The 27,040-nt window shown below is 38.4% G+C and overlaps 1 protein-coding gene across 2 annotated transcripts; it reads left to right on the forward strand.

The window, feature by feature from the left end:
• The first annotated feature begins 6,012 nt into the window (after positions 1-6,012).
• NMI (N-myc and STAT interactor) lies at positions 6,013-24,221 on the forward strand. 2 transcript variants are annotated; one of them, XM_069472757.1, is made up of 8 exons: positions 6,013-6,135; positions 12,012-12,098; positions 12,959-13,054; positions 16,269-16,431; positions 19,092-19,198; positions 19,286-19,472; positions 22,348-22,454; positions 23,221-24,221. In XM_069472757.1, the coding sequence occupies exons 1-8, from the start codon at positions 6,067-6,069 to the stop codon at positions 23,428-23,430; spliced, it is 1,026 nt and encodes a 341-aa protein (XP_069328858.1). In that variant the 5' UTR covers positions 6,013-6,066; the 3' UTR covers positions 23,431-24,221. The 2 variants fall into 2 exon arrangements, with proteins under 2 accessions (XP_069328858.1, XP_069328866.1); XM_069472765.1 differs by lacking the exon at positions 6,013-6,135 and adding an exon at positions 6,197-6,260.
• The last annotated feature ends 2,819 nt before the right edge of the window (positions 24,222-27,040 follow it).

Here is a 27,040-nt window from a genome sequence, read left to right on the forward strand (position 1 = left end):
CTCTGGCTTTATGTACTAGCCATCATCAAATTGCCCCATGCTGATGCTTATGTTATTAAAATGAGTCCTGCATGTGAGATCATTCTATCTTGTTACACTGTGCACTACGGCAAACTATTTAGAATAAATTGAAATGAATAATTAATGAATGAGAAAAGAATACTCCTTTAAAGTTCCCAGATAAATTAGTCCTATTCTTTTTTTCTGGCTCCTTCTATTTCCTCTTTCCAACCTTTTGTGTCATTTTGACTCTTTCACCCTCATAGTTTATTCCTTCCTTTCCATTGGAAGCCGAGCTACCAGCAAGGAGCCAATGCTCTCTGAAGGAGCTGGCATGGAAGACAGGAACAGCTGTTGCTCTTTTCTCAGGGAAAGCACACCAAGGACACCTAGAAATGCTTCACTTTCCCTCCATGGACCCACCAGCCAGACTGGCCGGCAGGAAGAGGATCCTGTGCTTCCTGATAGCCAAGTAGCGCATACAACCCATCCTCCGGAGGGACCACTTTGGTCATTCTCTGCATTTGTGAACCTGTTCTTCTACAGCCTTGTTACTGAAAGTGTAGTCCAAGAAACGTCACCATCAGCATCACCAAGAAGCCTTTGGGATGCAGACTCTCCACTCTAACCCTACAGAGTCAGAATGTGCGTTTTAACAAGAATCCTCAGCTGATCTGTATGGATATGGAAGTTTGTGAAGCATGGGTCTACAGGATGTCTTCTTGCCCAGAAACACATTGTTCCCTTTCTTATAACTAAGACACACATTTCAAGGGAAACAATAGAAATCATATTATATATTAGTGGAAATTATGCTTTTACTTATAACTAGGCCCACTAAGACCAATCAGAAAACAAATTTAACATAGAACAAAAAGTTGAGCTCTTTTGCCTGTTAATGTTTTTTTTAACATTCTGAATAGATTAATGACTTTCCTTGTTGCAATCATTTGATGCCCCTTAAAAAGTATTATTCAAGACAAGGAAATAATCAGAAACAACTTATCCAAACATAACCAAATCTTGCTTCTTGGCAATTTTTAGAATGCTTCATACAGCTCCTCAGGCAAAAACAAACTACAAATTCCCAAATCAGAAAACAGAGAGAGTCAAGCAAAATAAATTTCTTCTAATATTTCTTTAGCTGCTTTCACAATGCTTACACGTGTTTTCTTACAAACCGAGTTCCCTGAGAAGCTGAGTTATCTTATTTGGATGCATTGCTCGATTCTTTCCCAATAGGGATTTTTGACGACAAAACAATCAGAAGTTAATATTTCTATTTTTCCAGAATTCCAAGGCTACATTCTCTTTGAATCTCTGAGAATCTCAAGATTCTTTGACCTTTTTCTTCCCTGTGATTTTAAGTTCAAACCAAGCAGGTGGGCTTATCCTACCATCAATCCATCCTAGAAAAGTTTCTGTCAGAGCAGTCTTCAGTTTGCAATTAGACAAACAAAGCAGGAAATCATCAGCAGCATTCTCAGATTTTCTTAAAATAATTCCCTTAATGTAATATTGAATTTTACTGCTTGATATCTTACAAGCTTGGATACTAAGGATAAATGTTTATTTCTGAGCCTCTAGTTCATGGGCAAAACACTTAATTGTTCCCCTTTCTAGCACGATCAAAGACAATAGCTTCATTCTCTGTCACAACAGAATTTTTTGACTGATCAGTTACGTTTATATGATAAGTCAGTGGCCCAGGCAAGATTCAACAAGATAAAGTCTTTTATTCTTTCATTTTATTACTACTATTTTGCTTGGATTTATTTCTATTTCTAAATATTTGGCCTATTTCACAATATTTTATTCACTTATACAAACTTATTCACACACACAACCATGAAAACCTATAAAAAGGGGTTATAACATTGGGCCCAGAGTATTTGACTCCTACTCTGGTATTTAACAACTAGTTAGAAATAACTATTTATGTAACATGCACTAGGTATAGTCACTGTACTACTACAGGTGACATAAAAGAAATTTTATGGTCTTTTTTGTTTTGTTTTCTTTTTTTTTTTTTAAGGCTGGTCAAGTGAAGCAGTGGGAGTGGAGAAGGAACAAAGGAATCTGTAACTGGTTGTGATCAATTAGTTGTAAACACCACTGCACGTGGACCAACCTATTTTATTTTATTTTTTAGAGACAGAGTCTCACTCTGTTGCCCAGGCTGGAGTGCAGTGGTACAATCACCACACTTGACTATTTTGTTTTTAGTTTTTGTAGAGAAGGGGGGAGCAGGAGGGGGGATATCTCGCTATGGTGCCTAGGCTGGTCTCGAACTCCTGGCCTCAAGCAATCCTCCCTCCTTGGCCTCCCAAATCACTGGGATTACAGGCACAAGACACTATGCCTGGCAAAAGAAATTTTAAAAATGGTCTTTTTCTTAAAAGTTCTTCTCTAGGAAGAAAGACCAAACATAAAAGAAACGTGCAAGAAAAATTGGGGGAAAAAAAAAAGCAACCTCACCACAGTATGAGATGCTAACAGGTACCATTTGCTGCAAGCCTACCACAGGCAGGGACCTTGACATGCGACTCTAACTCATTTACCACAACTCTATTTTACAGATGAGAAACTTCAGTAACTTAAAGTTGGAATTCAAAAGCACTTCTGAGGTCAAAACCATGCTTCTTACTATATAGTACTGCTTGTTTAATAAAGCATAAGGTATTTTCCTTTACCATTTATATATTTCAATGGTAAACCTCCTGAAAACTAGAATGATGTTACTTAACTCCTATGCATTTCCGAGGATCTTGCACAATGCTGCGCATATATGTTTCAACTTTCCCTGCGATGAACTGCAAATGAGATTACCAAAATCTTAGCCACAGCAGCATAAGGTTGGCGTATTAGAATTTTTCTAAAACAAAGAACAGAATATAATGGATATCAGGTAGCTTTCTCTTGGTTCACATACCCACTAAATTGTTGGTGGCTCCCTAGCCATTTTAGTCCATTTGAGCTACTATAACAAAATATCAAAAACTGGTAGCTTGTAAACAACAGAAATTTATTTCTCACAGTTTTAGAGTCTGGAACTAAGATCAAGGCACTGACAGATTCAGTGTCTGGGGAGGGCCTGCTTCTGATTCACAGATGGTGCCTTCTCTCTGTGTCCTCACTTGGGAGAAGAGGCCAACAAGCTCCTTTGGGCCTATTTTATAAGAGCACTAATTCCATTCATGTGGGCTCCACCCCTATGACCTAATCGCCTCCCAAAGGCCCCAGCCCTAAATACCATCACCTTGGGGGTTAGGATTTTTTTTTTTTTTTTTTTTTTTTGAGACAGAGTTTCCCTCTGTCACCTGGGCTAGAAAGCAGTGGTGTCATTGTAGCTCACTGCAACCTCAAACTCCTGGGCTTAAGAGATCCTCCTGCCTCGGTCTCCCAGAGTGCTAGGATTATAGGAGTGAACCACCATGCCTGGCTGGGTTAGGATTTTAACAAACTTTGGGTGAACATAAATGTGCAGTGCATTGCACATGCCTCTAGGATTTTTCACCTGACTTTTTTCTCAGCCCACCTCCTCTACATTAATGAATTAACTCAATTTTTACTTCTGTGAAGGAAACTTTCCCTGACCTCCTGAGGGAACTAATTCTCCTTTGTCTTTTTCTACTTCTGGTATCTTACCCCTTTACTGCACACATTATACTATATGTAACACTAGGGTGTGTGTGTGTGTGTGTGTGTGTGTGTGTGTGTTTATAGGAATTATAGGAAGAGTTCTTTGCCATCTGGTGGGGGAGACAAATGCATAACATAATATACATCTCATATCTATGTAGATTTACATGAGATGTTCAACAGCATCTCACAGGCAACATAATATTTATTGAGTGCATAACAGACATTCAATAAATAAGTTTTATATCAGAAGATGGTATAATTGAGTAAAGCATTACTCAAATTGCCCCATTAGAAACGCCCCAAGATTTTAATAGCTGTTCCTTGAAAAAAAAGAATTTATTGGTCAAATTACTTTGATAAATTCAAAGTTGAAAAAGTTAACCTTTTTAATGCATGATTTAATTTTTCCCTGCAATATTTCTCGTAACTCTTAATGTGCTAGTGTACATAGTGACTCTCCAAAAGTGAATTCTGTAGGCAGCATTTCCTAATCATATTTGGCTGTAAAATTCCATCTTCTCCATGTACCACAGAGCACAGTTTGGAAACATCAGTTTAGAGTAGACTATGATATCATTGTCATCATATATTAACTGATTTGGGGTCACCTTTCAAGCCTTAGTTTCTTCATCTGCAAAATAGGGATAATAATACCTGTATCTAATAATGTTGTTGGCAAAATGAAAAAGTTTACAAAATGCCCAGGAGTTCTTAGCAGATGTTAGCAATTACAATTATTAATAATAATATGTCCAGGATCCAACTATTTATCTTTAGGTCTCCAGCACTTTGCAGAGTACCCGATTGGAAGCTGAGTTGAATTCAGACTGTTAGCACATGGCTCAGCTTTAGAATATAGTTGTCTAAAAAGGCTTCCCTCTTCAAGGTATAACTGACTTGGGAAAAAAAATAAGGCTTCCTCTCTACACGTATCATTTGCCTTTTTTCTCCTTTTACATTGGAGGAAACACACTGGATGCCCTTTTGACAGGATCTGAGTCAATATTAGGTTAGTCTTGTTCTGGCCATGGTCCTGTCCCTTAGTATCTTCTTACAAAAAATAAAAATAAAAGAAGAACAGGCTGGGTGCGGTGGCTCACGCCTGTAATCCTAGCACTCTGGGAGGCCGAGGCGGGTGGATCGCTCAAGGTCAGGAGTTCGAGACCAGCCTGAGCAAGAGTGAGACCCCGTCTCTACTAAAAATAGAAAGAAATTATATGGACAACTAAAAAAAAAAAAAAATATATATATATATATATATATATACAAAAAAAAAAAAAAAATTAGCCAGGCATGGTGGCGCATGCCTGTAGTCCCAGCTACTCGGGAGGCTGAGGCAGGAGGATCGCTTAAGCCCAGGAGTTTGAGGTTGCTGTGAGCTAGGCTGACGCCATGGCACTCACTCTAGCCCGGGCAACAAAGCGAGACTCTGTCTCAAAAAAAAAAAAATAAATAAAATAAAAAATAAAAGAAGAACAAATGAAGTTGAACTAAATAACCTTGAGAATTCATATTTCCTCTAAAATTCCAAGGTAAATGGAAGTGATTCTTTCTCAAGTTGTAGCAGATAGAATTTCGTACTTTGTAACTGGGATGATGGGCACCAAAAAGTCCTTATCACTCACCACTTTCTTTTTTTTAATGTAGAAATGTCACTTGAAACTGCTTCCCGTCAAGGTTTTTGATGTAAAGGAATTCTACTTCTGTGTTAATCTGTTATTTTAGACCACTATATCAGTTGTTATATGCGACTATATGGCACTATAAACTAGAATTTATGCCTTGAAATCATTTTGATTCATCTCCTTCCCACACCTCTGTTTATGAGCAAGCGCAGCTGTGGGGTGGTTCTTTGTGTAGGATTAAGAAACACAGCAGTTCTTGAAATATGCCAGATGTTTGAATTTTCATAGGAAAAGTTCACACCTAGTGAAGTATTTATTTACAAGCTTCACAACAAAACAAAAAATAAGAAAACTTTCAAGGGACATGGGTCACAGAAACCAACTGAACACCACAGTTTACCCAACTTCATGGCCCAGGGGACGTTGCAAAAGATACAGAAACGTTGATGTTGTGGTGGCTACAAAAATTTGTGAACGAAGGTTATACTCACTAATAAATTTAATGAGAGTTACAATCTAGACTTCTGCTTTGACTGTCTTTATTTGGATTCTATCTACTTTTTCAATAATATGTCCTGCATACACGCAAAAAAGTGTTTTTAAAAACATGCCCTAAAATTAGTGTTTATGGAAACTTCGGGAATGCTTTTGAGATAATCCCTGCAAAACAACTGTTTTAAAAAATCGAAAGTGAAATTAGTTATAACCTGTTTATGGACTAGTGAGTGTAGACACCAGATTTGGTATTTGTCGCAGTGGTTAAGTGTTGAAGAACTCTGTGAAGACCAAGTTGTTAATGCGAGGGACACCTACAGCGAAGGGCACCTCAGACCTCCCAAGCAGCTTCCGCACAAGGCAGAGCCAGGTTCGGGGCCCCGCGCCGTCCCCGCCCAGTCCCTCCGGGGGGTTCCGGGCACTCGTGCGCTCGTGGTTTCCGGGAAGGGAAAGAGCGCTGGGCTCCGGGGCGCTGCGCTGGGCAGGCGGACGCGGGTGAGTGGGTGTCCCGTTCCCCGGCTGCCACCCCGGCTATTAGCAGTCTCGAGCGAGAGAGCCACAGAGGGGCAGGGCTGCGGGTTCCGCAGGCCGGGGACCGTGCGGGAGGGGGTGACGCGGGTGTGGCGGCTCTGCGCCCCCGGCCCGGCTGCCCCGCCCCGCTGCGCTGCCCGCAGTCCCCGCGCCGAGGACACAGCGCTGCAGAGGACACAGCGCTGCAGAGGACACAGCGCTGCAGAGCGGGGGGGGCACCTGGCCCGGCCCGCCGTGCCTTCTCGGCTTCTAACCCCCGTCGCCTGTGTGCTTTGCTTCATTCGGGAAATTGAAACGTAAAGTGATGTGTGTTTCCCCACAGTTTCATGGAGTGTCTCTAGAGAAAGTTCTTAGGAAAATGGATTTCTTAAGGAGACTTATCCTTGGCAGGAGTAGAGTTGTGCAGTCATGCCTCGCTTTTCAGAATACGCAAGGTTTTTCTTGAAGGAGACAAGCAAAGGAAAACACTATGTACACAGTCTGTACGACATGTATACGTTCTGTTTCCTTCTTTTTGCTGCCAGGCATGCATACAGGAAGGTTCCATTCTGTAGGGCCTGGCACCGCGGTGATATGAGGTGATGGTGACCTGTATTGGCTTTTTATTCGCTGCCATAACAAATTACACGGATTTAGTGGTTTAAACACACACACACGCAGTTCATTATTTTAGGATTCCGTTTAAGTCGTACCCAGTTCTCACTGGGTTAGAATCAAAGTGTTTGCAGGGCTTCCTCTCTGGAAGCTCTACAGGTGAATCCCCTTCCCAGCTTCTAGAAGCTGCCCACCCTACTCAGCTCTGTGGCCCTTCCTCCGTCTCAGACCATTCTTCTGTGGTCACATGTCACTCTGAGTCTCCTCTTCTGTCTTTCTCTTTCACTTTTAAGGACCCTAGTGATTACACTGGGCCTCCCCAGATAATCTAGGGTGAGCTCCCTATTTTAAAGTCAGCTGAGGAACAACCTTAATTCAATCTGCAAACTTCATTCTCCTTTGCTGTGTAACTTAACATAGTCAAAGATTCTTGGGATTAGGACATCTTTTAGGGCACCAATGTTTTGCCTAGCACGCGATTGTGTAAGAGGAAAAAATTATTGTACATCTCACTTAAGTAAAGAGGAGATGTATCCAGATGCTAACTAACATGCTTCAGGAGTGCTGGAGGAATTATTTAAGTAGACAATTTATACTGATTATAAGCTCTTAAGACTATTGTCCTCCCTCTTCCCTCCCCCGCCTCTCTCTCTCCTCTCTCTCTCTCATCCTCTTGCCCTTCTGCCCTTTGGCCATGTTATGGCACAGCAGGTAGGCTCCTCACCAGGTGACCAAACAGATGCCAGCACCATGTGCTTGGATGGACCTACCAGTCTTCAGAACCATGAGCCAAATAAATCTCTTTTCTTTATAAATTAAAAAAAAAGACTATTGGCATTGTTACAATAATTAAAGAAAATCAATTAAATAATATTGCAGTTTCTGTCCTCTGGAAATGTATTAAGAGGACTTCATATGCATGTGATGTCCTGAGCACAATAAATACCCTCGTCAAGATACCACACAGTTCTATAAATTGAGTGTTTTCAATGTGTAAGCTGGTAATGTGCTAGGTGCTCTCAATGGGTGCAAAGAGGAGTAGACAGGGTCCCTGCCCTTAAGATCTTTACCAAAAAATGACACAGGTACGTGAATAATTAAAAGAAATAAAGGGAGGGGGAGGAGATGTCTTTGGGGGAATCAGAAAAGGCTTCAAAAACTTGGGGGAAATTTGGAATGGACTTTGAATAGTAGGATTTCATTAGGTAGAGATTAAGGTTGGTAGGGGAGAAGAATGTGACATATTGAGGGGCAGGAGAGAGAAAAGGGCCCTTTTAGGGGTTCTGTGTGGTTAGGGAACTGGGTTGAAGAGTTGTCTAAATAAGACTGGAGAGTGAGTTGGGATTAGTTTGTGTCAGATCTTGGATGACCACCATTAGGAAGATTCTGCTGTTGATACAACAGGGACCTATATGTATATATGTATGCGTGTGTGTGTGTGTGTGTGTGTGTGTATGGTTTAAAATATATACATACCATCTCAAACCATCTCAAACTTACAGAAAAGTTGTACATACAGTAAAACAACTTCTCATTTTCCTGAATTATTTAAGAATAAATTCCAACCTGATGACCCATCACCCTGGAATACTTGAATATATATATATTTTCTACAAAAAAAGGTGTGTTCCTACATAACCACAATACAGTCATCGAAATCAGGAAATTAATAGTGATATGTTACTGCCTTCTTTTTTTTTTTTTTTTTTTTGTGACAGAGTCTCGCTCTGTTGCCCAGGCTAGAGTGAGTGCCGTGGCGTCAGCCTAGCTCACAGCAACCTCAAACTCCTGGGCTCAAGCAATCCTCCTGTCTCAGCCTCCCGAGTAGCTGGGACTACAGGCATGTGCCACCATGCCCGGCTAATTTTTTCTATATATTTTTAGCTGTCCATATAAATTCTTTCTATTTGTAGTAGAGATGGGGTCTCCCTCTTGCTCAGGCTGGTCTCGAACTCCTGAGCTCAAACGATCCGCCCACCTCGGCCTCCCAGAGTGCTAGGATTACAGGCGTGAGCCACCGCGCCCGGCCATTACTGCCTTCTAATCATCAGATCTGATTCAAATTTCACCAATTGTCCCAATAATATCTTGTGTAGTGTAGGAGCCAAGGGAAAACTTCCCCTTTGCCCTCTGAAGGTTTGCTGAAGAAATCAACTGATGAGAGACAGATTAACAGGGAAAATGGCATTTAAATATATTATCATGCATGGGGGAGAATCCCTGAGTGATTGCTGCACTACGCAATGGGGTGAAGATGCTTATATACCCCACTTTTTAGGGGAATGGAGATGGGAAAGTTTGTATGATTTTAGGGAGGTAGTAAATGATTTTTAGAGGAATTCAATGGGCTTGAAGAACATATGGCCTGGGACAAAGTCTGTTGGGCCCAAAGAACTGACAATGGTTTGTGATGAGTCTGTCTAGGTGTGCTGACAGACTTCAGTCTTTGTTCCTGTGATATGAGTTCAGTTAATGAAAACTCAGGGAAGGGACCAGAGGTAATTGTTTTCTTCCTTGGCAGGTTGAGACTTAGGTAGATAAGGGAACTTCAGAGAACAACTTCGTCTTTGCTTTGGTAGACAAAGAAATGAGGGGGCAGGGGGTGGGGGGTGGGCAGAGAATGTCAAAGAGACCTTGAGCCTTCTTCAGTTCAGCATGTCAAAGCGCCATATTTCAGGGGTTTCTGGGCCTCAACAGTAGCGAAAGAGTCCAGTTCAGAATCATACATTGCACTTAATTGTGATGTCTCTTTAGTCTCCTTCAGTCTGGAAGTTTCTTGGTCTTTCCTTGGCCTTCATGAACTAGAAATTTTTAAAGAGAACAGGCCAGTTGTATTGTAGAGTGCAACTCAATTTAAGTTTGTTTCCTCGTGCTTAGGTTCAGGTTATGCAACTTCGGCAGAAATATTATCAAAGTCACGCTGTGTTCTTCTCATTGAATCCTATTATATGTTACATGATTTTGATGTATTCCCCTTATTTACTTAATTATCTTATTATGGTGGCATCTGCAAGGCTTCATGACTGTCAAGTTACTTGTTTCCCCCTTTGAAATTAGTAAGTATTTTGTGGGGAAATTTTTTGAAACTAACTAAATATTCCTTTCTCCACCAAAATTTCCAATTTATTTGGACTCAGTTTTCTATTTTACTCAATGGATTTAATCATTACCACCATTATTTGTTTTAATCTTTAATTTATTCTCAGATTTGGCCAGTGAAAACCATCGCAAGCTGAATTCTGTCAAAACAATCTTTTGATATGTTTTCATCATTCTTTAAGCACTTCCTTGCTTGGGGTTGTTCTGTTCTGGTTCTGGGATCAGCCATTTCTCCAAAGAGCTCTGGTTCCTTTCTAGTGGAAACTTAGAAACCAAAGTCTGGGTGCCGGCTATGCTCATTGCTATTATCTCTGTTCCCAGGCCTTCTCAGCAGGCAAAGCTAGGGTACATAGGTATTTGTTTATGTATAAAACACACACACGTTTATATCAATCTATCATAAACCATGAAATTACATTGATACATCCAGTTCCAATCAATAGGATTCATTCTAGCTTTCTCCCTTTCCGTATTTATAATTACCTTCTCTGACAGTGAAACACCTGGCTCCTATTCCCTCCATATATTTATTCACTTGGTCAATTCCCTGTATATACCTTTGGCCACTGGGAGTTCTTTCAGTTGGCTCCTGTGTCCCTTTCACATACCTCCGTTGTTGTGTGTGTGTGTTTTCTGAGTGCTTTTTATTTTTCTGGAGCTACAAGATATTCTTTGCTCATCTTGTATATTTTCTGCCCCAGACCTAGAATCAGCCATTGCTCCAGGGAGCCCTGGGTCCTTTTATTGGGCAATAGTATTAGAAACCAAGATCTGGGTGTTATGTGACCCCCTCTGTGTTTGACACTCTTCTGTTCACATTGGGTAAACTAAGACATGACTAAATTTTTGCTAGTCTTCTATTTTATTTTTAAAGAGGAATAGATGTCTTTTGTTTCTCTTTCAAGAATAATGAGAATTTAGCCACTTGAAATCTTAGAAAATTATATTGCAGATTGGTTATTAATCTAAAAACATAAGGAGAGTCATGATATCCTTTGTTCCATTTTTGAGCTGGGAGTTTTCTATCTCAGTAAATTTATGTGCAGGTGGGAGTTCTTAATTTTTTTTTGTGTGCCATGGACTCCTTTGCCAGATTGTGAAGCCTACGGCCTTTCCACACCACTCCCCTCAAAAAGTTTTTTAAATGTATAAAATAAAATATATAACATTACAAAGAAAACCAATTATATTGAAATATGGTTATCAGAATATTAAAAAAGAAAATTTTTGAAATAGTAATATTTATCAATATATTATAAGACCTAGCAATGCATTTAATAATTAATGTAGAAGCCAGGTCAAACACAAACAGTATTTCAGCATATCTGCAACAATTATTTATTTATTCTTTTTCTTAGGACCCTGACCTAAACATTACACAATAGTTATTCTATGAAAATATCTATGTTTTCTACTGGTCATTGTCACAGGTGCTATGAATACTGCTGTAGTTTGTTGCCATATTCATAATTGAAGAGAATGCTAATTTTCAGTTAGAGGCTATTAGAAATAAACATGTAAATTTTTCTCATCCTAGTTTATAAACCCAGGGGATCATTTGTGAAAATTCCAGGTAAGAACACCTTTGTAGAGAAACGCTGTATTGGAGGCCTTTTGATTTTGTTTACATTTGGGGCATACAACAGGGAGAATTAAATGTTTAAATCAAAATTTTTGAAAAAGGTTGGAAGACCAAAATAGTAGACTTTTACAATGGAACATAATATTATGATCGGGATGTGAACTACAAAGGAACATTGATGGCCATGATTTTCTGTACATTATTGTGTTGAAAAGCAAAGGATTTTTAAAATCGTTTTATATATTTATAGGTGTGAAAGTTGTTTGAAATACAGACTGTTTTTAGATGTAAGCCACATGATAATAAAGGCTTTGATGATAGGAAAAAAGATATAGCAAAGAAGAGAGGTCTCTTCCATAAAAGGATAAAAGTTGTTTTTTCTTTCTTCTTGAATTTATGTCTATATATACTATTTTTAACATATTTATTTTTTATAATAGAGAATCATGGCAGCTGATAAAGACAACAAAGAACAAGTTCTTAAGGAGCAATGGCCAGATGAATTTAAGAAAGATGGACAAAATAAGGTGAAAATGAAATTACTGGGTATTATTAAATGAATTACTGGGTATTATTAAAAATTTTAATTTATATATATTAGTTTTGCAGTAAGGCTTTTTTTCAACTAATCCCATGACAGATTAAGTAAGGCATGTCTTATATGTCTTTGTCCAACATGACCTCGAATTTGGGAGACTATGAGGCTTTTCAAAAATGTTTAACTTCCATTATGTTATTCAAGCCTTCCAAGAAGAGTCACATTTCTATTCTGTCTCATACAAAGCTTACAACATTAGCTGCTTTCTCACTCGCTTCCTCTTTTCTTGGATTTGCACCTAAAAATTGAGAGTTTAGTTAGCAATAATCTGATCAGACCCTAAGAGGGAACAGAGGCTCAGGTAGCTTAAACAACTTACCCAAGGCCGTATATCTGTCTTGTCAAGGCAGCTGTACTACTAGAATCACAGCTAATTTTTTTTTTAAACTGCCCCAGAGTAACATCCCACAATTGTAATGCAATTTAAAAGTCACGTTGTACTAACAAATAGCGAGGAAGGGAGTTGATAGAGCAGTGAACTAAGATTCATAAGATCTGAGTCTCAATCTTTGCCTTACTATAAAAATTTCTATGACTTTGGTCCAGTGTGAAAGGTCATTTCCTTGTTTATATAATGGAGCTAGTAATAATTGGCGGTGTTAGAATAGACAGGTGATGATGTAAAATATTTTTTAAAATACATCATTCACATGGTCATGTTTATTCTGAGACTGTCTAATGCCTTTCTTTGCCATGTTCAGGATGAGAGAAATTTGTTGTCTTGAATTCATTTATAAAAATGAGTTCAGGGATGTTTAATGTTTTTGGTACCATTTGATATTTTTTTAGGGATTAATTGGTCAGTTGACAAAGGAAAATGCTCAGCTAAAGGAAGAGATCCAAAAGCTTGAAGCTGAGATACAAGAGGCCACCAGAGAATTCCAGGTATTCAATTATTTTATGTATCACATTTTTAATGGACACATACTTTTCAAAAAAAGCAATCTAATTTACAAAATTCGCTTTTAAAACATTATAGTCATCCATGGCACAACCATTTTTAATAGCTCATAATGGAAAACAACCCAAATATCCCGCTATACTAGAATGAATTAATAAGTTGGGGCATATTCATACAATGGAATACTACATAGCAATGAAAATGAATGGACTATAACTATAGGCAGCAACATGGATGAATCTCATAAACATGATGTTGATTCTAAAAAGACAGAAGGTGGCATACTATATGCTTCCATTTAAAGCACAAAAGCAGGATGTTCAAATTCAGAATAGTGGTTACCCTTAAATAGTGGGACACAGAAAGAACCCAGGGGGGTTCTGAGGTGTTGTCATGTTCTCCTCATTGTCATGTTGCTAGTCATAGGTGTTACCTTTGTAAAATTTAATCTTCCAGAAATTTCATCATAACACGATATACATACTTTTCCATTTACATGCTTCAATACAATTCACAAAAACAAAAATTAATAAAATCTGCCCCGGAAAGTGGTCATTGCCAATCACTTTGGGATCAAATTCTTGGTTTTCTCACTGAGTTCTTTTATTATTCTCCTCATCCAAGGTGCTGTGCTAATTTAAATGAATTTCACAGTTTAAAAAAGTTTGACATATATTAATCCTCACCATTTAAATTGTCTCCTATATTTTCCTGCATTTTAATTATATATAACTTTCACCCCTTTTTTTCTTTTTTAACAACCCAGATTGTTAAAAGCTAAAGCATTGCCACTTTTTGTTTCTGAGATGGGAGATAGGATATTGAACATCAGGAAGTGAGGTTCCCAGGGTTTATGAGATGAGTGACTTCTTGCAGAAGACTTGGGATTCTGGTTAATTCTCAGACTAGAACCAGAAGCATTTAGTCTTTTTTCTTACTTGTACAAATAAATAGGGTACATGTGAAATTTTGTTACATGTATATAATGCATAGTGATCAAGTCAGGGTATTTGGGGTGTCCATCACCTGAGTACGATACATTTTTTTAAAGTATAATTACCCTACTCTGATAGCAAACATTGAATTTATTCCATCTTACTGTGTGTTTGTACCCTTTAACCCACTTCTCTTCATCCTCCTCCTTCCCCTCCACTCACCCTTCCTGGTCTCTGTTATCTATCTTTCCACTCTCCACCTCCATGTGATCAAATTTTTTAGCTCCCAAATATAAGTGAGAACATTCCATATTTGTCTCTTTGCACCTGGCTTATTTCAGTTAACATAATGACCTCCAGTTCCATCCATGGTGCTGCAAATGACATGATTTTATTTATTCTTTTTTATGGCTGAACAGTATTCCATTGTGTATATATACCACATTTTATTTATCCATTCATCTCTTGATGGACACTTAGCTTGGTTCTATATCTTTGCTATTGTGAATATTGCTACAACTAATAAACATGTGAGTGCAGGTATCTTTTTGATACATTGATTTCTCTTCTTTTGTGTAGTTACCCAGTAGTGGGATTGCTGGGTTGAATGGTAATTCTATTTTTAGTTTTTTGAGAAATCTCCATATTGTTTTCCACAGTGGCTGTACTATTAATAGTTTACATTCCCCCCAACAGCGAATAAAGTCACCTTTTCTCCACATTCTAACCAACATCTGTTATTTTTGTCTTTTTTATAATAGCTACAGAATCATTTGGTCTTACAGCTCAAAGCATTTAGTTTTACAACTCAAAGCGTCTTTACAAACCAACCAGCCCAGTTGGCCCACTTTATAGAGGACCGAAACTGTGATCCAGAGAGCTTAAGTGAATTGCTCTCTGTCACAGTGTGGTCAGGAATAGAATCAGGCTTTCTTACTCTAACTCCAGACAGTTCTTGGCTTCTCAAGGTATACTGGATATTTCCACATTATTGGGAAATAAATACTCTGCCTTTTCTCAGGCATTGCAGATTGTTTTGAAGTAAGACTTAACAGTAATCAGAAATTTTACTGGAGTTACATGGCAAGATAAGAGTAAATGTAAAATTAGATCAAGTGACTCATTGAATATTTCTGATCTCCTTGTGATAAACAACTTTTATTTCAGCATGTGAAATAACCATGGGAAATAGAAATGCAAACACTTAACTCATTTATGCATTGATGTGTAGTTGCGTAAGTCTGTTAATCCCAATGATTTTAAGCAGCCAAGTATAAACACCTAACTTTATTCTCCAGGTTACAATTCTTGTTGATAGTGTCCCTTCACTTTTTTATAAACCTAAGTTGTAGTAGTGGTTAAAAAGTTGATGGGCAGATGTTGGGGACGGTGATTTTTAAATATGATACATTTAAAATCATCTAATTCAGGAGTCTTTCTTTTTGTATGAAATTATATGGGTTTACCATAAAAATAATTATAGTATGTCAAACTCTGTATTTCATACTTCTTTGCAATGGAATTAAACATACTCTGTAAAGATTCCTTTGTGAGAGAGTCTGTTATTGGCACAGTTATTTAAAAAGTACTTATCTACATGAATGATGTAGGCTTTAGAATTGAATACCATACAATATTGACCAGTTTAAACATTGATTAGAAAAAGTGGCCGGGCGTGGTGGCTCACGCCTGTAATCCTAGCACTCTGGGAGGCCGAGGTGGGCAGATCGTTTGAGCTCAGGAGTTCGAGACCAGCCTGAGCAAGAGCGAGACCCCATCTCTACTAAAAATAGAAAGAAATTATATGGACAGCTAAAAATATATATAGAAAAAATTAGCCGGGCATGGTGGTGCATGCCTGTAGTCCCAGCTACTCGGGAGGCTGAGACAGGAGGATCGCTTGAGCTCAGGAGTTTGAGGTTGCTGTGAGCTAGGCTGATGCCACGGCACTCACTCTAGCCTGGGCAACAGAGTGAGACTCTGTCTCAAAAAAAAAAAAAAAAAAAAAGAAAAAGTGAGAGGATTACACATTTATAATTTCACCTGTGAAATGATATTAAAGGATCAGCATTTGATTACATTACTGAGTACTTACATGGGAAGAAGCAATTATTCAAGATATTAAATAAGACCACACTCAATATTCTGTGAGGTGCTAAAATTAGTGGAGAATGAGATATTGGATGACCAAATCACATTATCAATAGAAGGACTTAAGTTATTTCTTGTCTTGATTTTAATCAAATGTTTCTGTTTGAATTAGGTTAAAGAGGATATTCCTGAAACAAAGATAAAATTCATATCAGTTGAAACTCCTGAGGATGACAGCCAGTTTTCAAATGTCTCTTGTTCATTTCAAGTAAGCACAAAAGTTCCTTATGAGCTACAAAACGGACAAGCACTTATCACCTTTGAAAAAGAAGAAGGTATGACTCATGTTAAAAAATATGACCATGTTTTTTGGAAAGCACTTGGACTTTCAAAGATCTTTCATAGCTATTTGTCTATTACTGTACAATTTTTACATATATCATTTCTCATCCTCAGAGTGACACTCTGAGGCAGGTATGATTATTTCCATTTTATAGACGAGAAAACTCTGAGATGTTAAGTGCCTTGAATATGATCACTTACTCAGAAAGTGACAACTCTGGGACTCAAATCCAGGTGTTATGATGTCCAGTACCAGCTTCTTTCTATTCCACATGCTACCTAAAAAGGATAATGACAGTAATAATGTTTTTAAGATAGTATACTCATTTTATACTTGCATAACTCCATGGACACAGCAGGATAGGATAGTTATTATTTTATACATTAAATATAGACATTTTATAGCCAAGAAAACAGATTCTGAGGATGTTTGAGTGATTTATCTAAGGGCACATAACCAGTGAATGGAAAGAACCTGAGAGTTAGAGATTTAGGAGAAGACCAGGTGTTTGCTAAGTCTGCCCAGGTGAGGGCCCTTGTTTAGAGCTGGGGGTGCCTTTATGAGGAGGATCTGGCTTTGGGTGCCAGCTTTGTCCCTGCCTAGAAGCATGATTTGGGGTGGGTTCTTTATAAACCTCAGGCTTTTATGACAGGCGCTTTGCGGTAGTACCTATTTCATGAGGCTGCTTTGAATATTAAATGAGAAATGTTGATAAAATCCGTAGCACAGTGGCTGACACATAATAAACACTTCAGAAATGTTAGCTGTTATTATTGCTATATGTTAGAAATTTTCAAGGTAAGGTAACAGAAGCTTAGAGAAGATGAAGAACTTGCCCAAGGTCCATACAGTTAATAAATTGCCGAGCTGAGAGCCAACCCCTGAGTGCCCATGTACTTCCCACTGGACCAACATTCCTCTGAGCAGGCTACCATGCCAGGCTTTTATTCTCATATTTGAGTTATGGGACCAGCTGGCCCCTGGAGTGGGACCAGGTGGTCTTCACAGCCCTTCCAGTGCTCAGGTTCTGAGAATCTATCATTATAACCCACGTCCCCTGAAAACTGGTCTACCCCTGTAGCCTAAAATAAATGTTAAAAGGAAAGGCATTCCAGTAGCTCAGTATATGCACAGACAAGGCGGATGTCCCCAGTGTGCTTTCCTTCACCCTGGAGCCACCCCCGCAGCTGAGAGTGGAAGAGGAGGCCAAGAGCCACATTGATGATTAACAGTGGGTGGTAATTGGGATATAACTGAAAGATGTAAAATGTAATGAGCATTCCGGAGGCAGGGTTTCTGCACAGCAAATACCTGGGAATGGTGAGAATGGGATTCTCTTCAGAAACAGCAGCATCACTGCTTCTCCCCTTGACATGGCTCTGCTGAAGTCCCAATCTCCTGAGACAATGATGGCTTTAAACACAATTAAAGAGGAGTTGGCGTCTGACTATCACAGTCACAAAAGTTGAAACACAAGTGATCTCCCTCAGCTTCGTCAGATCACCAGATGTTGGGGGTTTTCAGGGCAGTGGGAGGAAAAGAGGATCATCTGAGTATTACTCATTGATACTTGCTGTGATTATTGTCTGTTGTCCTTAGCAAAAAAAAAAAAATCATCATCCAAGTTATAGAGTCATGTTGTGGTACAGAGAGTTGTATTCCCATAAGACAATGCCCTGCCTTCTGGCTCTGTTCTCTCTTCCAGCTGTGCTGTGCTCTCCGGTTGTCATAAACACTTAGGAAGTTTATAAGACAGAGCGTGAACATCTCTTATCTTCATGATAAATTAGAATAGCAGCTCCCAAGATCAACAACTCAAATGCTATAAACTCATGTCACACAATTAAAAATAAATACCCACATACATTTTAAACTGATATATACTTGGTCTCTGGAGTTCTAATGACTTTTGGCATAATTGTATACCGAACCTCTCCCATCTGTGTGGATAAATTAGATTTGACAACTTTGTGATTGGGATAGCAAGACTATCAACTTTTTAAAGAATGATGTCAAGAGCATTTTAGCAAAAGTAGAATTCCTCATTAAATATGGCAAAAAAAAAAAAGACTCACTCTTTTATAATCCTACCTATGTAGTTTTTAATATGTAATCCTTAGGAAGTCAGAGACAAAAATGAATGTATATATATTTCTGTAGTGCTTATAACATATGAAGGAGGAATGACAAATGATAAAATTCAGTAAGATTAAGATTAAGTATAAAAATGACACTTAATTACAAAAGTTTTCCCTGCTTACTCAACATGGAAGGGTTTCTGGCTGTGCATTAACATTCTAGGGGAATTCCGTGGAAATGCTGTCAACAGTGGAAAGAAAGGGTGTGTGGCTGGACTGAAATAACATATGAATTTCTGGAGGATTAGCAGGCTTATCTCTTAAGAGATTCATCTTAAGAGACGACTCTAGAACTTGATAAGAATTTCTACATTGTAATTTTTGCTGATGCATTTTGACTTTAATATATCCTGTTTTGGTGGCAAGACCATTATTACTTGGAAATCCCAAGCAAAATTTTAAAGTTGGATCCTTTAATATTAAAGCAAATTAAAAACATTCGGGATAATTTGTTCTTAAAGCATGAAACTTTCTTAAAATGTTAGAAACTAATACTTCTCAAATTATTTTTCAGTTGCCCAAAATGTGATCAGAATGAGGAAACATCATGTGCAGATACACGATGTAAACGTGGAGGTTATAGCCAAGCCGGTTCCGTTAAACTCAGGAGTCAGATTCCAGGTAGCACCACGATTAAAATGTTTTGGATTTCTATTAATCATGGGCAATTTCCTCATTCATATTTCCAAATATGAAACCATTTTCCAGGTTCATGTAGAAGTCTCTAAAATGAAAATCAGTGTTACTGGCATTCCTGACAAATTGCCTGAAGATCAGATGAGAGACAAACTAGAACTGAGCTTTTGTAAGCCCCGAAATGGGGGCGGAGAGGTGGAATGCGTGGAGTACAATAAGCGGTCCGGAAGTGCTGTCATCACGTTTGTGGACATTGGAGGTACTCGCACGTTTAGAAAATTAACAACCACTCTACCGTTTTCAGTTATGTTTTGCCATTTCTGAAAGTATTCCTGTTCTACTTCTTTTACTGGAAATTTACTAGCATGATAATTGGGGATTTTTTTTTTAGAACCTTTATAAAATAGTAGAGTCTAGAAAATAATTTCCATGAGTGCCACTGAGAATGATAATGTCACTACAAATAATACGTCTGTAAATGTCAGAGCATTGTTATCCCATGCCAGGCATGCTACTAGGTGTCCATATAGTTATCTCCTCTGATCCTCTGCACAACTCCAGGGTAGGTGATAGACTCATTTTCCTGATGAGGAAACTGAGGAAAGAACAACCAGATGTCTGTTCTTTTTTTCAGGTAGAAATGGACTTTTACCAGATCATTTTAAGGTGGTTGACATTCCTATGATTGAAAACAGAAGGTTCTGCGGTTGCTATTGTTAATGTTTTCAAGTGATTTTTAATGTAAAAATCTCTTGTTCTAGTTCTTAGGGCTTCTCTTGGGTTTACACATATAATAGAAATTCAACTATACTATTAAAAAACATTGATTAGATTTTTTCATTACAGAATAATACATGCTTTTTAAAGAAAATTGAAATAATACAGAAGAGCATAAATTTAGTTAAAAATGAGGCATTTCCTTAAACTTCCCTTTCTCCTACTATATAGTTAGTTATGGTTAGTTGGATGTTTTTCTAGACCTTTCTCTGGACATTCAAACACATCAATATGCATTTTTGACCTAGGCCTTTGGATGATGGGCATCCTAGTGGGGTGTGTTAGAAAGAGCCACAAAAGGAACAGGTCTTGAGGGCTGCCTTAATATATTGTCTTAGAAATGGATAAGTTGGCAGAAATTTCCATAGTCAAGGATCCAGATTTTAATTTTCCAAATTCATATATTCAGTTAGTCTGTTTATTGTTAGATGGTCTATCTCTTGTATTAAAAACATCCAGAGAGACTTATTTATAAACTAGAATGCAATTTAAAACTCTACAGTGAGAGAGAATAGGATACTAGACTGAGAACCTGTGCTCTTATCTATCTGGGGAGATCTTCCTGGAGGTTATGTCCAGCAAAAAAAAAAAAAAAAAAAAAATGGTTCCAAAGATTATAGTAGGTAACTTCTGAAAGAGGTAAAGGTATTCTGAAGATAGATATTCCAGATAATTCATAAGCTGCATCTTACTGACATGTCACAACAACCTATGAAATAGGTGTTGTAATTATGCTGTTTTTGCAGAAAAGGAAACTGAGGCTTCAAGAAGTTAAGCACCATACTCGAGGCCACATAGCTAATGAGCAGCAGAGCCAGGGCTGAAGCAAGTCTATTTGACTCAGGGCCTGTGCTCTATTTTTTTTTACTGTGATAAAATATACACAGTATAGTGTTCACCATTTTACCCATTTTCAAGTGTACGATTCAGTGGTACTGAGTACATTTACAATGTTGTGAAGCCATCACCACTACCCATCTCCAGAATTTTTTTGTCATCCCAAAGTGAAACTCTATATCCATTAAACAACAAGCCTCCGTTGCCTCTTCCTCCAACCCCTGGTAGCCAGCATTCTACATTCCGTCTCTACAAATTTGCCTATTCTAGGTACCTTGTATAAGTGGAGTCATAATAATATTTGTCCTTTTTGTGTCTGGCATATTTCACTTAGCATAGTGTTTTCAGGGTTCATCCATGTTGTAGTATGTTTCAGGATTTCATTCCTTTTTAAGGCTAAATAATATTCCATTGTGTGTATAATATATGTAGACACACCACATTTATTTATTCATGTGTTGGTGGACATTTGGGTTGCTTCCAGCTTTTGGCTATTGTGAAAAATGCTGCTATGAACATTGGTATGCAAGTATCTGTTTGAGTCCCGGCTTTCAGTTCTTTTGAGTATATACCCAGAAGTTGAATTGTTGGACCATATGGTAGTTCTATTTTTAATATTTTGAGGAACCACCCTACTGGTTTCCACCATAGTGGAAGCCATAGCTGTACCATTTTCCATTCTTACCAGCAATGCACCAGGGTTCCAATTTCTTCATATCCTCGCTAACAAGGGCCTACACTCTTAATCACTGTACCATATTACTGATCCAAAGAGGACCAGGGAGAGGAGTTAGGAAAAAAAGGTAGTTGGGTATTCTCAAGAACTGCTTCTGTTAAACTTTACGCAATCTGGACACATTACCTTTCTGTACTCTAGGAGAAAAAAATGCTGCTAAAAAGTAAATCAGACTATTCTTTGTGTTGGAGAAAACTGATGGATTTTTATTTGCCTTCACTTTTTCTAGATGACATTCAATCCCCTCACCTCCCTCCCACCCTTTGGTTAGAATGATTACTTCAGTTTACTGAATCTCGCATATTAGTGACAGGACTACTAAGTAATTCACTATGTATGTGTGTGCATGTATTATACACATATATATTATAAATTATACATATATTGAAAAAATATGTATATGGTAGTCTAATCATAGTTTTTGAGAAACTGGGAAAGAGTCCAGTCATGTTAGGATGAGTGGGTTACTTTCTGCAGCTGACTGCTGTATGTTATGGAGCTCAAGGTAGGTCTGTCTGAGGACATTCCAGCCCTCTGCGCATTGACTGACTGCAGGGAATAATTTAAGACGGAAGGAACTATTTAAACCTCATTATTGTTTGGTCTTGTAGTTTTCAAAATTATGTACTGTGAACCCCATTTTCAAAGTGGACTGTAGAATTTCTTAAAAATTAATCTTTCAATGCAATGTTTACTGTAATATTGTTTTGTTTGAAGGAAGTTTTAACTTTGGTTTAAAATGTTTATGATATTTAAAAAAAGTATTTTTTTGCTTCGCTTTTAGTTGCCGACAGAATTTTGCAAAAGAAAGAATTTCCTCTTTATATAAATGACAGCTGCCATAGAGTTACTGTTTCTCCTTATGTAGAAAAGCACTTGAAAAAGTATCAGGTAAGGTCATCTCTCTTCTTTCATTTTGGGACTCACGGCCCAACCCCATCCCCCAGAAAATAATGAAAAAGTTATGAGTCTGTTACTATTTGAATTTTACCAGTGAGGAATATCAAAATAGTTTGTTCACTTCATTTTTGTTTGGTGTAGAATGAGTTTGTTTTTCATAAAGGTTATCTTAATGCAAAGCTGTACATTATTTATTATATTAATACAATTTTTAAGCCAAAATTAGATAATGGTATAATATTTATTTTTATACACAGAGACATAGCTGCATTTCTCTTCTGTGTCTCTTGTCCTTGGGTATGAGAAATAATTCCTATTCATTTTCTCCAAATTCATTATTTTTACCCCAAACATACTTCCTTTTCCTGTTCCTTCTTAGGTATCAAAAGGCTCCACCATCTACCTCGCCCACCAACCTGAAAGCTAGAACTCATATTTAACTCTTCGTTTTGCTTCACTTTCAATATTCATTTGGTCACTAATATGTCAGTTCCACTTCTGACAACTTCTGTAACAGCTCCTTCTGTCCTCAAGCTCCCCTCCCTCCCTCCCTCTCCGCTCTCCAGAATGCCTCCAGAGTTAGCTTTCTGCAACTCAGATCTGGCTCTGACATTCTCTTGCTTTAAAAATCTTCCTAAGGTTCCCGTCTCTCCTTAGATAAAGTCTAAAACATTAAGCAGACTTTATGAACGTAAAGTTTTGTAATTCAAAGCTCTTAAACATTTTTCTGTTTATCTTTTTTATTTTTCCTGCTTAGATATTTTCAGGACTATCTAAGAAGACAGTGCTTCTGACTGGAATGGAAGACATTCAGCTGGATGAAGAAGTTGTGGAGGATCTAGTTGGCATTCACTTCCAACGGGAGAAGAATGGCGGCGGAGAAGTGGATGTGGTCAAGTGTTCTCTAGGCTGGTCTCACATAGTGTATTTTGAAGAAGAGACTGATGCAACCCTACAAAGATTATAGCTTTTGAGCCCTCATCACTGTCAATGTTTGACAAAAATCAATATCCTTTCCCTTAAAAAGAAACTTTAGTTTTTAGTGTTCATTTATTCTTGGATTCCAAATGTATTTCCATGTTTTTGAATTCTTTTTTTGTCTCAAACTGTGCTGCATGTTTTCCACTGCAATAAGTACACTGTATTAAAAAACAGTTCTGTTTATAGATTATGTGAACTGGTGCCATGTCTGTTGAAATTCAGCATAAGTGATCCAGATGTCCCCCTGCCCGTGTTGGCTCATCTTGTCATGGTCATGTGAGCCAATTTGGTCTTGGCCCTGTGTTCACCAATATGCAGACTTGACTCTTAGCATTTTCCAAGAGAAATGCAGTTACATTTAGCAGTTTGTGATTTCTGTAGACTTTACGGAAGATTTGAGGGCTTTTGAGAGGGATCGTTTTCCCACTTTGTGTAGCATTTCGGTCCACAACTCCAAAGGTTCTCTGCACTGACTGTGGTCTTTTTCTCGAACTTTCCTTCACCCGAGTGCCAAGTGTCCCCTGTTTCCTTTCAAGCCATCCCCTCTACAAATAGAAGTTGTAAAGACCAGCATTTTCTTTCTCTTACATGTACAATGGAAACAATCGGTGTAAGAGATTGAAAACTTTGGAATAAAGAGAGAGGTAAAGACAAAGTTAATGTTCATCACTCATCACGCTGTTTGCTGGGGAACACATTACCTGCTCTCTAGGGGCTTAAAGTTTAGTTGGAGAGAGACCCAGTTTATTAGCATCCCACTGTTTTTAAACTTGCAGAAACTTTAATGATAAAATTAAAGGTATCTATATTCAAAGAAGGTAAAATTCTTTTTGGTAAGGAATCTTTGGATAGCTTTTATTCTGACATATGTTTCATGGATAGCCAAAAGCAGAATTAAATTCAATATTAAAATGCTGGCAGAAATAAAATGCTTTTAGAAAATGTTCTAACCCTAAACCTATCCAATGCTGCCTCCCATCTACAACAAACAAAGGAAAACCTTGGGTTTTGCTTCTGATACCTTATTTTTAGGTTTTGACATTGTATTACAATCAGAAGTACTCATTCCCACATTTCTTTTAGGAATGAGAGATGGTGCCTAAAAACTATACAATTTATAATAAATCTTATATTTACCATTTTAAAAAGCTCTCCGGTCTATGATTCTTTGGGAGTAGTGAGACTATTTAAAGTTCTCAAAAATATTAAGAAGAAAACTTTAAAGTGCCTTTTAAATTTACATTGTGCTAGTCTCACTAGTAGAGAGGGTATTATTTATTGCCTATCAGGAAGAATTTTTTTATTTTTATTTATTTTTTATATTTAGGACCCAGTTTGAAAGAGTCACTTCTGTTTCTTCTGGGGGTCTTATTCAGGCAGTTAACTTGATTATTTCATTCAATTCTAAATTTTTATAAAGTTTTTAGATACATATGACTTATCTTAGAAAATGATACTTTTCCTTTGGGTTCCTTTCACCCCCACTCCAGTGCAGTCTGGCTGGATGTCAGAAACCAAGCGTTGGCTCCCTTGCTTATGCCTACACTTTCAGAGGCGTTACAGGAGGAAAGCTATCTTTGAAAACTTACCAAAAGTACTGTATTGACTATTTACCATATTAAATATTAAGTAAGGAAGCCTTACAATGTGCATCCAAGATAAGACAACTCAATTTAATGTGTGAAAAGACATTGCCTTTTGGTAAGTCAGAACATATAGATATGTGCAATTGTAGGTCCCTCTTGCTGTCTGTTGATTTATCAGTCAGGACAAGCTAGGTTATTCCACGGTAACAAACAGCCACCAAGTCTCAGGGGCCTAACAAAATAAAACTTCAATTCTTACTCATGCTGAATATCCAGCACAGGTTGGTAGGGGACTCTGTCTTCATCACTTAGAGGCCCCATCTTGAGACATGCTTCCAGAATCAGGGGGGCGGGGAGTGAAATCTGGAGAGTCTTGCACTAGACAACAAATGCTGTGACCCAGAAGGAGGACCCTTGCCCTACTTCTAATTCTTTCCTTTCACATCTCATTGGTTAGAGATAGTCACACAGCCCCATTCAAATGTTAATATAAGGGAACTAGAACATTCTGTCTTGTAAAAAGTTAGGAGAACCAGATATGGCTGAACCAGAACAACAATCAGCATAGTCTGCCCCGTGCTACTGGCCACGAATATTTAGTTCACTCTTTTTCACACACAAAATACACTCATACGTACCTCCTCCCCAAGGGAGAAGAAATAAAAATTCCATCCAATCATGGTATCGAACTGAAAGTATATGAACTCGAAGTGACAGGTGGTGGTTTCTACATCAGGTTTGAATGTTACTCCTCTTTATCTGGAGACCTCCACACACCCAGTATACAGGGATGGAAGTGGAATAAGTGCAATAAACTACTGTGCTTGGAAAGGGAAAGGATGGGAGACACAGTGTTCACTTGGCCAAAGCGATTCCGAAATTCTGTTGAGCAGATGTGTTTTCCATACCCCCAGGCTGTGGAATTTGGATTAGGCTGTGGTTCCATTCCCTGGAAATTCTTCTCTTGCTCCTTGTCCCCATAGCACCTGAATGTTGTTTTTCCATTATTCTTCTTGGCCACATCTGGAAATGGGCATTTGAAATCTATTCTTCCTGGATCTGAAAAGCTTCTTCAGTACACTTCCTATGATCAAGGTTTGGGACCAGCGTTTTTAAAAGTTTTGAACAATCACAGTGTCTTTAGTCTGGGCTCATGGTTGTTTGGCTGGTACAACTGAAAAACTTAATTAGGTGTGTTATCTATTTTATTACAGTCAGCTTATATGTGCTAACAGCCACACCCACAGTTCTTTTCTAGACTTACTTTTTATTTTTATTTATTTATCTTTTGAGACAGGGTCTTGCTTTGCTGCCCAGACTGGAGAGCAGTGGTGGGATCACAGCTCACTGTAACCTTGAATTCTTGGACTCAAGCAATCCTCTTACCTCAGGCTCCTGAGTAGCTAGGACTACAGGCACACTCCACCATAACCAGATTATTAAAAAAAATTTTTTTTTTTTTTTTTTTTTGAGACAGAGTCTCACTCTGTTGCCCAGGCTAGAGTGAGTGCCGTGGCGTCAGCCTAGCTCACAGCAACCTCAAACTCCTGAGCTCAAGCGATCCTCCTGTCTCAGCCTCCCGAGTAGCTGGGACTACAGGCATGCACCACCATGCCCGGCTAATTTTTTCTATATATATTTTTAGTTGTCCATATAATTTCTTTCTATTTTTTAGTAGAGATGGGGTCTCGCTCTTGCTCAGGCTGGTCTCGAACTCCTGAGCTCAAACGATCCGCCCACCTCGGCCTCCCAGAGTGCTAGGATTATAGGCGTGAGCCACCGCGCCCGGCCTAAAAAAATTTTTTAATAGAGATGAAGTCTCACTATGTTGCCCAGGCCGGTCTTAGCCTCCCAGTCTCAAGCTATCCTCCTGCCTGGGCCTCTCACAATGCTGGGATTATAGGGATGAGCCATCAGGCTGGGCCTAGACTTACTTTTTAGGGTTGCTGTAACTCTCTACTGTCTTAGCCCCATGTTTCTATCCCTCTCTTGACTTAGCTGTGGGTACTT

The sequence above is a fragment of the Eulemur rufifrons genome, chromosome 1 (assembly GCF_041146395.1).
Source record: "Eulemur rufifrons isolate Redbay chromosome 1, OSU_ERuf_1, whole genome shotgun sequence".
Taxonomy (NCBI): Eukaryota; Metazoa; Chordata; class Mammalia; order Primates; family Lemuridae; genus Eulemur; species Eulemur rufifrons.